This window comes from Cottoperca gobio, chromosome 22 (assembly GCF_900634415.1).
Source record: "Cottoperca gobio chromosome 22, fCotGob3.1, whole genome shotgun sequence".
Classification (NCBI taxonomy): Eukaryota; Metazoa; Chordata; class Actinopteri; order Perciformes; family Bovichtidae; genus Cottoperca; species Cottoperca gobio.
This window is the reverse complement of record NC_041376.1, coordinates 8,760,682-8,773,701: the sequence shown is the minus strand read 5'-3', so window position 1 is coordinate 8,773,701 and position 13,020 is coordinate 8,760,682. Positions and strand designations below refer to the sequence as shown.

The following is a 13,020-nucleotide window of genomic DNA, read 5'->3' as shown; positions in this document are numbered from 1 at the left end:
ATGCCCAGCTCCACCACCTCCACCATCAGAGGCTTGGGTAGAAAAATGGTCCAGTGACCCTGATACACCCGCTTGATGAATGCCTCCAAAGTATGACCTGCTGGATCTCAGGAACTACCATGAAATCTTCTCTAGCTGACAGTTTGTGTACAATCTCCTGCCAAGAACTCAGCTCACCGTTACCCTTGATGGAACAGTGCTCCACGCACCTTAGGAACCTGTAGGTGGTTGATACGTACAGCTTGCCTGACAACAGGAGCTCTCTCAGGGTGACAACAGGGTGCAAGTTGGTACGCTTACCCCTTCGCCTAAAGTATACAAGGAGTCCTTGATTGTTGAGGCTGGTGAAGCTTGAAGATCGGGTTCAATTTCATCTCGAGTAAAACAGTGTTGGTACTCAACCCCGCTCTTTCTCAAAACCTTGCCACACGTGGTTCCTATGCAACACATTGGCGGGGTGGATCTGCTGGAAGGAGGGAGTGAGAGCTTGAGCATGTATGGGCATCTCTATCGCCAGGTCACAAAACTCAAACATGTCACCGGTGACTTCTCGCAGACCCTGCAGGCTCTCAAGACCCGGAACCACAAGCACCTCTTGAATAAAATACGAGATCCTATCACCATAGGATATCGAAACGGTGTAGGTTCTGATCATGGACCTACTCTTGTCTCTGTACCAGAGGTTCTCCTCTGAGGAATACTGTGTGATCACCCTATTGTTATTTTTGCGGAACTCTTTATCAGGTATGTAGAATGCGGTGAAGTTACACTCTGTGGCAGCAAGTGTTTGACTCCAGCCCAATCTACGCTGTTGTGGATGTATATAAAATTGTTTCCGCCTTGAATGTCCACCAAGTCCATCAAGTCCATCAGCGCTAAGACTAGCTCGCGTGAAGGCTTCTGAGCTATCTCACGCTTGAGGATATTGTCCATGATCAACTTGAACATGTTGTCAGGCTTCCACGACTTGACAGAAGGGTCCTGGACCGAAGCGGACTGCTCTTCTATCATGGAGCCACATTCTTAAGCAGTCCTTTGGTTGTCTGACAGGAGAAGCCCTCTGGAGTGAGATCACAGGGTTCTGAGTACCACTGAGGACGCTCATGGATAATGAAACGTGGTTGTTTCTCATCTTCCATCTCGTATTTGTCTCAAAACAAAAGACAATGACTTAACAAGGTATATCATTTGTGAAGCACACACGGTTGGATCGCTAGTAAGAGAACTCTGCTAGAGCGCTGTGTGTAGCCCGTCAAGTACTCATTGACTTATACTCAAGTCTGGAGGATATCTGTCCTTTCACAAGCTAGAACTCCCCTTTCACCAGGCTCCGGCACACATTTCTGTCAGAGTCTAAGCCTTCCCTCAGACTCTAAACATTCCTCAGACTCTAAACATCCTGTCAGCCTCTAAGCCTATCGACGGGCTCCCACCCACCCTTTACTCAGGCTCTAAACATTCCTCAGGCTCTAAGACCGTGGGTGTTATATGTTGATACCATTTTCATATCACATATTTAGTACAGTAAATAAGCCAAACAGAAGAAGTTTCATAGAGAAAAAATAACTTTAACATACTTTTCCTTGATGTTGAAATTTTAAAACGTGTCCATTTGACCGTTAAAACGTCATTAGTTTGTTTTGCTGTTACTATCAGTAGATACTGTGTAGGGTGTTTGCCAAATCAAACAAGTCTGATATTTTTAGGATTGCCCCTTTAAACACCAGGCCTATTTCACCTGAACTCCTGCTGAAGTTTATCAAATATCTCCTGACATTGCACCTCTCATCACAAACAAGCATTTTGGTGTGCGAGCCTGCGGTCGGTTCTCTTGATTATAACTGCTAGGAAGTGTTGTTGACGAGAGTATCTGAGCGTTCAAGAGCTCTTTGAGGGTCTACGGGAGGATAAATCACTTCAGCCGCAATTAGACATCCCTGAGTGCTTCCTACATACCTGTAACTTCACAAGCACAGCAGGCTCGAGGTGAAAGATCGTGAGGGTTATGCACTGAACAAGATGAATGGTAGTGAAACAGTATATTCATGTGCCATCCTCTTACATATAAGAGTGCTCAGAGCTCTAGAATCTTGGAGTGTTGCTCCCTTCTAAAGCATTTCTACTTCACGTGCAGTTCGAAGGGTTGGAGCATTATGACTCCTTGCTTTATGATACAGAAATGTCTGCTTTACCTGTTCATTGACTGAGAGCCTGTGGGTGTGTAGGTTCATTTTAAATGCAGAACAGAACTAGCCAAGGATAGAATATCTTGCTTGCGAGCTGTAGGGCTACCATAAATGAAAAGCTGTATCACTGTCATGGACGCAACACAAAGCAATAAGGAACTGCAGAGAGGGCAGTGCATTAAAACATGAATACATGGGGAGATATATGGACACTAATGAAAGAATATTTCATAGCCATCAAGGGTTTATAAAAAGGCCCACAACTCTGCCCACCACGATCCACTAATCTGGATGTAGAGGATTTGCCCAGAGTAAGATGGACAAGGGAAATTAACGTAGGCACATTTTTACCAGATCATATTGCGATGATTTGTTAATAAAATGCAAAGCGACAAGCTAGATGTGAGACAGCGACTAAAGCGCTGCCATGATTTAGACTTAATCCGTCATTATCCCGCCTTTGAAGTGACCTCGCTGTGAATGTTCCCACTGTGACCCAGAAGCACACTCACAGCGTCTTCATTAGCCAGGATGAAACAGAGCCACAGAGCACACGACTTTGATGTCCCGTCATGTCCACACAGACGTACAGATGCACACACAAACACACATTGAGGACACCTACTCGCACATCACAGATATCCTTATCACTGACTACACTGAGGCGTGGAAAAACATTATGGTTTTTAATCAATTATGGCTTTCACCTTTGGGGCAGCACATTCATTACATATGATAGGAGCAGCTAAGGGACAATATTCCAATTGCGTGCTGAGATTGAAATGAAAGAAATTGTATGGTTAGAGGGTAGATAAAGACTGCAATTTCGCATAGCCGAACATCGCTGGCTGGATTTACATATGTCCACACAAAAGGCCTATTCCGCATGTGATTTCACTGATATAATTTATGTGCACCCAGTGATTTATCATCCTTATATCACTGTGTAGAAATCAAGCACAGATCTCCTAAAGAGGTCCGTGCATGCTGCCAGTAAATGATAGCTGTTATAAAAGTTTATCATGGCAATGAAATGGAACGAATCCATCAAAAAGGCACAGGTTGCCGTCATGCAAAACGGTGCCCAATCAAAGGTAGTTATTTGGTAGGAGGTTGAACACATGCAGAACATGTATGCAAAAACACAGGTCTTTGTTAAAAAACAATCACAATGCTTTACTGTAATTGAAAAAGGCATGCAGTATGGAAGTATTATTAAACAGAAAGTTTCATGCAGTTAATCTGTTCAAAGAAGCCAGCATGAGGGCCCAACTCAGGGTAAGCAGAAAAAGGCATATACAGTATATATGTTTATATTATATATTATATAATAGCTGTTATAAAAGTACATACATATATGTATATATATTACATATATATATGTCAGATATATATATATATATATATATATAAACATACATATATATACATACATATATAAAGACATATACATACTGTATATACATACATATATATATAAACATACATACATGTATACATGCATACATATATATATACACACACATGTATACTGGATACATACATACATATATATATACACACATAAATATATATACTTAATGTATATATATAGTACATATACTTAATATACCTGTTAAGTATGGCCTTCTCATTTTGTATTTCCTGACTTTAGGAGTTTATGAGGATGGCCCTGAATGGATTACTTTAAAGAAATGTCACATTTCTTGCCCACAATTGGAGGAATCTTTGAAATTAGTCGAACCTTGTTGGTTTGATATAATTAATTTGTGTGAGAAAATCTAGAACCTTAACTTGATATGGACATGAATATAGAGTTGCATGGGCTGAAAATCTTCTTTTCTAGCAAGAATTACATTTTAAAAAGCTTCTGAAAGCTTCTGAAATAAAATAAATATCACAATGTATACACATGTAAATGTCAACAAAATAAATGACTGACTATGTAAATTAATGTATGTATATTGAATCGTTTCTACAACAAAATGTGTGATCCTTAAAGAAAGAACCCATCTGTGTATTTTGGCACACAGTCTGCCTGAGTCTACTCTTCTACAAAAAAGGTGCGAGCACCCATGCGGTTAGCTGCGCAACACACATGTTTGCTGCACAGTGTAGAAGTAGATTCCTTTCCCCAGGCAATGGCCCGTCAGGCCAGACAAGCAGGCCGAGTGTTAAAGTGTGAGCCGGGTACACAGAGTAACAACAGGGCCATCTGCCCTGGGAATGCGCACATCCATCTTACTAAGGACAAGCCAGTCTGGGAACAGATAAAGGAAAACGAGGGGGTGGAGAGAGAAAGAGAGGAAGTAAGAGGGGGAAAGGAAAGGAAGCAGTAGGGAAGAAACTGAAAAATAAACAAATGAGTACGCGTGTGTGTTAGGTGGACACGAGCTGCAGATGAGCAAATGAGTGAAGACAAGGTGAGAGTAGACAGAAGGGAGCGGATGGTTTAACAGTAATCTAGACCGGTGGCACCATCTGCAGACAGTGAACGCTGAACAAATGACATAAGCACGCTATGAATTTCTCTCTCATGATACTGTGATCATTATCAGGCGTTCAAAAGTGGACATTGCGACATAATAGCTAACAAGTCAACTAAGTCAAATTTACCTTTAAAGCTTAGATCGTTTTTTTCAATTTAACATGCACACTTTTGTTCATACTTCATTATGTATTTGCAAAAACAGATTGCTACTCTCTTTTGTTTTTTTTCCCAAGCACGACATTAGGAAGGTCAGTTTTAGAGGACAGCAATAAGTCTCTGCTCCCGCCGTTCATCCCTGTTCATAACCATCTGGATCTGACTGCAAACACTGCCGTCAGCAATCTGGGTGCAGTGATATCATGTAGCATTCTCCATTTGTTTTTATTTTTAGACCATTTCCTCATCACTGTATAATCAGTATATATGGTCTCACTGATACAGCACTCTTGCCCCCACCCCACACTCTCTCTCTCTCTCTGACTCCACATTACCTTATCACACTGAGAGCTTTTAGCTGTGCTTCCAGCCATTAGCTTCAGGCGGTGGGCAGCTACCAGGCTGGAACAGAGTGTGAGAGTGTGAGAGAGAGAGAGAGAGAGAGAGAGAGAGAGAGAGAGAGAGAGAGAGAGAGAGAGAGAGAGAGAGAGAGAGAGAGAGAGAGAGAGAGAGAGAGAGAGAGAGAGAGAGAGAGAGAAAAGTGGCCTCCTGGTGGCTCTGGATGATGTCAGTGGCAGAAAGGTCTTTTTGTAACACCACCTGTCCATCTTGCCTGCGAGGAGGCTCGATACATGTGGAGACCGCTATATAAAATGACCTTCGACAATTTTCCTTTCACTTACACAACATACAAAAGTTCACAGGCACTTTTGTCCTATTCAGGCTGTGACTGAGAGTGCCCCATAAAAGCTCCATAATAAGCACCGAACCTGAAACCTCAAATCAACTGAACAAAAGCTGTCCAATAGCCCAACAAAAGGCAAACGACCTTAACTTCAGTTTGGTCATAGAAAGACTTTCTGACTTTTTTTTTACCACAATAACAACCTGCTCTATCATGTGGACACATATCCCGTGTGTCCCGTGTTGCAATGTGTCTACAAACTTCACTTAAGGTCCTCTGGCTTTAGTGGAGCCTAGAATGCTTTGTTTACCCACGCATGAGGTTACTGTTTCCCCGTGCTTAAATTATTTGCTTCTGTATTCTATGTCACACACTAAAGCATTCCACAGACAAACGTCATACATTAATGCAGACTGTATAAAGAGCGAACATGTTGTTGTTCTAGTCTGGACATTTATGAAAAAAGACCCACTCCTGAGGGACGATGTTGCTGAAAAGGGATTTAAAAGGATAATATCCAGAAACGGGTAAGAGAATGCTGAAAATAGATTAGCAGATTATAGCAGAAATGAATAGCTAGCGCAAGCAAATGTAACGTAAGCTAAGAGACAGTACTAGAAAACTGCTCCCATATGCAATCAGAACCGAGTTCAAAGCAACCAGGACAAACAAACATCCAGCTGGCAAAAGCAGCTCACGATGTTTATAAATCATACAAAATAAAATAACATTAATTAAAGTTTCATTAAAAATAATTAATATCAAACAGTGTATTGATTCCTGTAATCATTAATGTCTTTTGTCTCGGCATGACCCCATATTATTTTGCAGACAACGCAGAGGAAGAGTACCTTAAAGGTTCAATGTGTAAAATATGCCAGAATTTTAATTTAGATAACTAATATTATCAACAGAATGTAAAGAGGTAACAGTGTTGACGTTAAGTTAAAGACGTCTATGTGTATATCTACTGAAATAAAGCATCTAACTGACAGTTCCGGCCCGTAATGTCCAGGATGAACAGTGAGTCAGTGCAGCTCCAGTCTGCCCTCAGACCAGAGGGAGAAGAAGTACAGCTGCCTGACTCGGGCAGACTCAGGGCTCGTCAACATTACATCCATGATCCCTGAATGTTTTGATAGTTTGTTTTCATTAAATCCAAAGTGGCAGAAACAAGAAAAGGACTCGCAGCATCGCCTCGTCCGCACCGCTGCCATGAGGCTGCTGCGCCGGGAGCAGAGTGTGCGAGAGAGACGGGAGACGGACAGATCCTCTGTTAGCTTAAAAACTGATTCAGCAGAGTCTCTGCCGGATCTTCAAACTTTCTGTTGCTGCCGTTACACATGTCAGACCCAGCGTTCCATCAGCCGGATACGTTCGCTCGTCTCTGCCGCCACGGACCTAAGCCAACATACAAACTATCAAAACGTAACGTTACACGGACCGTACACCCCCAGTGCCACAGTGAACACACATGTCTAAGCCCCACGTGAAGATTATAAGATAGCAGTGATATTAAGACCGACTCTCAGAGTTTCAGCAGTCTGGTGGAATGAACTGACTGACACAGGAGTAACACATACACAGTATACAATACACAATATAAAGAACACACTATAATACGCTAAACATTACAATACAATGACTATGACAAATTACTACAATTCAAATATAAACAGGTTTATACTCTAGTTGTTTTGATGATTGATGAATTTAGATTGTATGTATGGTGAAATACTGTGCCCCTATTTCTTTGCATCTTTAACTTACGAATAAGGGTCAAAGGTCAAGTTTGAGCTCAAGCTTTTTTCATGTAGATAATGAACTTCAAACAAAATAAATAAATATATAAAAATGCAAATTTCTATATATATATATATATATATTATTATATTATTATTTTCTTGATTTGTTTTTGATTGCACCTACAAATCGACTATATTGACTATTGTCTGTGTGGTAAATTTACCTGGATAAAGGTTAAAAAGCATATAGCGTATATACTATGCATTGACTATATATTGAGTCATATAAAGTGCACTGCACACTCCAATCCCTCATTTATAATCAGTGCAATCATATCACCGCAAGACAACAGAATTAGGACCGTATGAGTCCATTATTTCCCCCGAACTCAAACACACCTAAAACACTTTAGCTTCAAGCCTCCTCTCGGAGCAGAATGGCTGAGTTGACGTCACATTGAGAACAATTGTCGGGCTGCTTACTGAAGCGTTTGAGCCGGTCAGAGTGCCCGCCGTGTGAGACGCCTGACGTGTTGTTGACAGATGGCCAGGCTCCTGCCCTCCACAGGAGACTTCAAAACCAAACAACTACTGGATACACCAAGGTGATCCTCGCATCAATATCAATCAATTATTCACATATTTGTGCTGGTCTTGCGAAAAGCAGCTCGACTACATTTCATAAGTGCTAGACCAACATGCATTTTGTAGGAGGGAACGCAGCTTTTACCCTGCGTTTGATCCTATGGTTGTGGTGAACTAACTTCCGCACTGTCACAGCGTGACAAAGAACCGCTTTCAAGTGGGTCAATGATTCTTATTTTCTGCATTACAGCCATTAGCTTTTATGGAAGAATACATCATGTTCTATAGTTGAAGTAACATGCAGACAGGCCTGTTTTATTCATTTTCAAATTTATTTCGACACAAAACCGAGGTCAAGCTTTAAACTTTTCTGTATGCTAAGTGCACTAGAACTGAATACATAACTACTAGGGAGCAATATTTCTGTGTGGGCGACTCAGTTATGGTACACGCTGGAGAGGAAGAAGCGGCAGTAGCAATAGTGCTGTAGTCGAGTGGCTTTGGCAGTAATTGAGGGAGATCTAGTTTATTATTTCTTGTCTGGACTTTTTTTTCTTCCTTGAAGCACTTCATATGAAGTATAAAGTAAAGCATGACTGCATTGTGCTCAATAGGACTACATACCATCACACACACACACACACACTCTCTCCCTCGTGTTACACAGAAATATTAAATCTGTGCCCCGAGGTCAACGGCAACGGCCCTCATTCCACCCCTCACTGTACCCTTGTGTTCGTCGTAGCCATCGCTATGAGAGGCGATGATTCATTCTTTTGATCCACTCCAATATCATTAAGTTATTAGTTGATTTCAGTGGATTTAATCAGCATAGTAATTCCTCTCCATGGGAAGATAAGTCTCTCTCAAGAGCAGTTACGCCGTTCACTATGCCTGCTGATTAGACACAAGACCCCAAAATAATTCATCAGAAAACTGCAAAAAATAATTTATCAAAAGTGCTTCTCACAAAACCCGCTCAGGACCTTTGCTTCTTAATTATTAAACTCCGCAATTAGGCATCTTACCATGCACTCAGTGTGAGGCTCCATGTAATATTCATAACCATACATAATTATGCAATATATTCACTGAAATAAGAGGCCATACATTCACGGTGGGGCTGTCAAGAGGCAAGACATTTTTATTTGGTTTATAACACTGTTTCATCTTATACATGAGCAGCTGCCTTCTGGAGACAGAAGAGAACGAGGACGTCTGGTCCTTATCAGTCTGACACTGTAGTCTGTGGCCGTAGAGGAAGGAGAGAGAGAGAAGGAGAGAGAGAGAGAGAGAGAGAGAGAGAGAGAGAGAGAGAGAGAGAGAGAGAGAGAGAGAGAGAGAGAGAGAGAGAGAGAGAGAGAGAGAGAGAGAGAGAGAGAGAGAGAGAGAGAGAGAGAGAGAGAGAGAGAGATAAGCACTGAGTGGTAATGCTCTCACCATGGGCACCACTAATATCAAAGTTTATCTGCTGGACACGACAAAGACATACCTTAATGGTGTCATACATTGACCACACTCAACGAAAGAAGAAAGAAGAGGCATTAAATTCAAATGAAGTCGAGACGGGCTGCCGTCTCGGGATGTATTGTATGATAAATTATACATAATGCTCATCCTAGCATGGTGAAGAACTATAGGAAAATGAAATAGTCCCAAAGCCCTTGATGTTGCCTGAAGCAAATAAGCAACAGCAGCGGTCTACAGTGGACACACTGTGGGCAAGGTTGGCTTTCATCTCGAGACGCAGTTCAAAGCTACACGCTACGCACAGGACAAACTGGCAATCAAAGCTAATGTGTAACTGGGCAGTGGCGCACTTCACAGAGCCTGTCGTGCCGAGTGCAGCGGAGATCACACGTGGACGCCTTTCTCACATCACAATGATTTTCAACACAGGGTCCTTTGGAACTTATTATTTTTCACCATGTAATATGTACTTTTAAAAAAGAAAGATACATATGGCTGTTGGGAGCTGCCATCTTTTGAAGGCCTTTCATGACATGTATATGATGAATGAGAATAAAAGCATGCATTTTCTCTCAACTTTACTGTAGTTAACAAAGGCTCATTCTCCCTCAGCGGAGCCGTCCCCAAGGATACCATTTGCTCGACAAGGATGAGTGAATGAAGCAGAGGATAAATATGTATTCTCTATCATAACATGTATTTTAGTGGACTAACATCCATAGAACACGCGAGTGCTTTAGTGTCGTACAGATCATGAGGCTTCTTTGTGGAGGGGTTTCATCAGAACTTAATATCCACACCGAGCATCTGTAATGCTCACAACTTGTAGTAATAACATGGAACATGCTGTATCCCCACACATGGTTGATTAAACCCTTCTGTGCTTCATCTATATGGAGAGCTACGGCACTCTGCATTGTGTTTGAGCTATTTGAGATTGCAAGTTAACGAATTATATGTGTTGTATAGTACATACCTTTTGAACGAATGTCATGCAGATCAAAGCAATGAATGTTAATGTTTCATTTTTCCTGCAACAAAAAGACAAAAGAAAAAGAAAGAAATGTGTATATGCGTAAACATTCACGAGTCAAACCATCCTTTCCTAGACTTCTTACACCAAACAAAACCAGTGTGTTTTTCTGTCCCTGTCAAAAAAGTGCACTGCAAAACAATGACCTTTTAGGATATGACACAATTTAACTGTCAGTATAATACAGATGTGATTAACATAAATAAGACTTAAAGTCAAATAGGCGTAAAGGTCGTCACTCAGGACTAGTCTCGGGTCCGCAAGGTGATTTACAACAACTTAATTTGACTGTGTGGAGTAATTTATCTGTGACAGAGCAAGCCATGCAACTCCCTGCATGTCTTGCGCACGTATAGGCGACAATATGCCATGACTGCACACATCTCATATCTACCCAATCAGTCACGATGCTTTACAACTTCTGTCAGAGGCCCTAACAGTTCTCGTAAATTACAAGGCCATTGTACATGGTGCCGGTAACTTTTGAAGGAGAATCTCCACCCAAACTGAACCCAGTAGTATCTCTCGCTTTTCATACATGGAAGTGGAGATGGAATTAGCCCTGTTAAAGTATATGAAGGAGGCAGTGGAGGCACTTTGATGGTAGATTTGCGTTTAGAAAAAGGCCTCCTATTTTTACTCAGCTGACACATTCCTTTCAAGGATAAAAACTGGCCCAGATATTGACATTTTGATGCAAAGCAGGTGTCGGGGCAGGTTTGATTTTGTTAGAGATCGCTCGCATTTCCTTTCACATCACACTTCCCTCCACTCCAGCTCCGAGTCTCCTGTTAAGCTTTGCATCTGTGTCATCTGCAGATCCACGGTGACGGTTAGGGAACGTGAGGCATGAATGATGCAGAACCATTCATAAACTGCAACAACAATATAATGCAATAGGGACAGGAGAAAACGAGTATGTCGGTCTGGAGTGTGCGAGCAATAATATGCTGTGATTTATTTCAAGTGCCCTCTGCAGTGTCCATTGATATTCTGCAGGGAAATCACAGCCAGTGCTAGATTGTACGAGGCCGCATCTCAACCTCTAGTGCTATCAATATGAGGATAATTGAAAGAGAATACATGTACGAACGTAACAACCATGCACACGTGTACGAGGAAAAAAAACACATGCTGTGAAGTGCCGACTGTTAGCTAACTCTCCACATGGGCCTGTACATGTATTTGTGTACTTTTATGATAGCATGGATGACACGTGAGTAAAGCAGGAAGCCTGCTGTTAGCGCAGGATGCAGCAATTCTCCCGGTGTCACACTGACAGGGCGAACCTCCGATTGAAGGGCAGACGGTGATAACCACGTGCGGGGATTCACATCTCGTTCCATTTAGCCACCTTTGGAATTTTCCCAAGGAACAATTGAGGATGCCTCAGTGCCAAAGCCTATGTTTTGTCAGCAATTACAATGAAATTGCCTGAACCAGCTGAAAGGCATATTCCCCCCAACAAAGGAGAACGTCAAGTTCACATCATTGCTTTGGTTTGTGTTTTAAAACTATGTTATCTTTTTTTTTTTCTTCCCCATAATCAAATGTGTATAGCACTTATTTTGTGTTTTTGTCAAATGTGTTCTTCTCTAGATCAATCAAATAAAAGTCAGACCATGCAATTCTAAATAAAATGGATTTTCATAGTAACAAGGTACATATACCTCTCATTCTGTCTGAGTGGTTCCAAATTACAAACGACACGGGAAATATAAAGAGTAGTGAATAATCCCAGGCTCTCAGCGTGGCACACCTTGATGTGCAGGTGCCTTTAATACTAGAATAAGTCATCTGAGATTGGGGAGGCACGAAACCCACTCAACCAGATGGTCTCCATAAAGAATGGCGTAAAGCTCTCCCAGATGTTGAGAGGTGGTTGTGGATCCGGTGACATGCAATGTGAGGGAGGAACTGGTAATGCAGAGTGTATTAGTGGTCTCTTTATGGGTGCATTAGGTGCTTCGGAGGGGAACGCGGGCGCCGCCGCTGCTGCCAGTGAGCTACTACCAGGCTTTATGCTTTGATGAACCTACCCTTGAAAAAGCGGGACACCCGTGACCGTATTCTGCCGAGCCTGGAACACACCTCCCTCTTTCTAGCCTCCTGGAAAACATAAATCAGTTTCTCATATCATCATCTAGTCATATTCAATGCATATGCAGCTCTAATCGGTAAATCTGTCAGCTTTCTCCCCTTTTAGTGATATATCAGATTCGTAATACTCTCCCGCATATGCAGTAAATCTCTGACAAAGCCTATGTTTCTTAAAAATTCAAAGACAAGGCTGCACGGAGCAGAGAACTTCTCTTGAAAACCGATACAGAAAGTGGAGTAGCAGCTCAGTTTAGGATGTGCTCTGTGCTGAAAGCTTCAACGCATTCCAAAGTGTCATCTCTCTCTTTACCACTAAACAGTGGCCCAGACAGGAAACCAGAATAAATTTCCCCAGTTCATTGTCCCCCCGCTGAGGACTAGCAGAACATCTCCGTCTGATTAATGGCTGTACACTGTCTAATGAACAGTAATTGAATGGTATAATGCAGTAGGTCCTTAAAAGCCCAGAGGAGTCGTCTTCCTCTGCCTGGCTCTCTGGAAATACAAGACGGTGACATTGTCTAGAGTTGATTATAGTTGACCTTGCATAGGGAGAATAAGGCCTTTGA

At 41.9% G+C, this 13,020-nt stretch overlaps 1 protein-coding gene across 8 annotated transcripts in view; it reads right to left on the bottom strand.

Moving 5' to 3' along the window:
* The window catches only part of dcdc2c (doublecortin domain containing 2C), a 93,139-nt gene that overhangs the window by 68,999 nt on the left and 11,120 nt on the right, over positions 1-13,020 (bottom strand). The window contains exons 11-13 of one of the 8 annotated variants that reach the window (XM_029460921.1): positions 12,391-12,460; positions 10,295-10,349; positions 8,967-9,094 (exon numbers count right to left, since the gene is read on the bottom strand). The exons of 4 other annotated variants lie outside the window; for them this stretch is intronic. In XM_029460921.1, the coding sequence (XP_029316781.1) occupies positions 10,333-10,349; positions 12,391-12,460 (87 nt within the window). In that variant the 3' untranslated portion in view covers positions 8,967-9,094; positions 10,295-10,332. Of the gene's footprint in view, positions 1-8,966; positions 9,095-10,294; positions 10,350-12,390; positions 12,461-13,020 lie in introns of those variants that run through there. 3 more of the 8 variants (XM_029460922.1, XM_029460924.1, XM_029460920.1) reach the window with 3 other exon arrangements.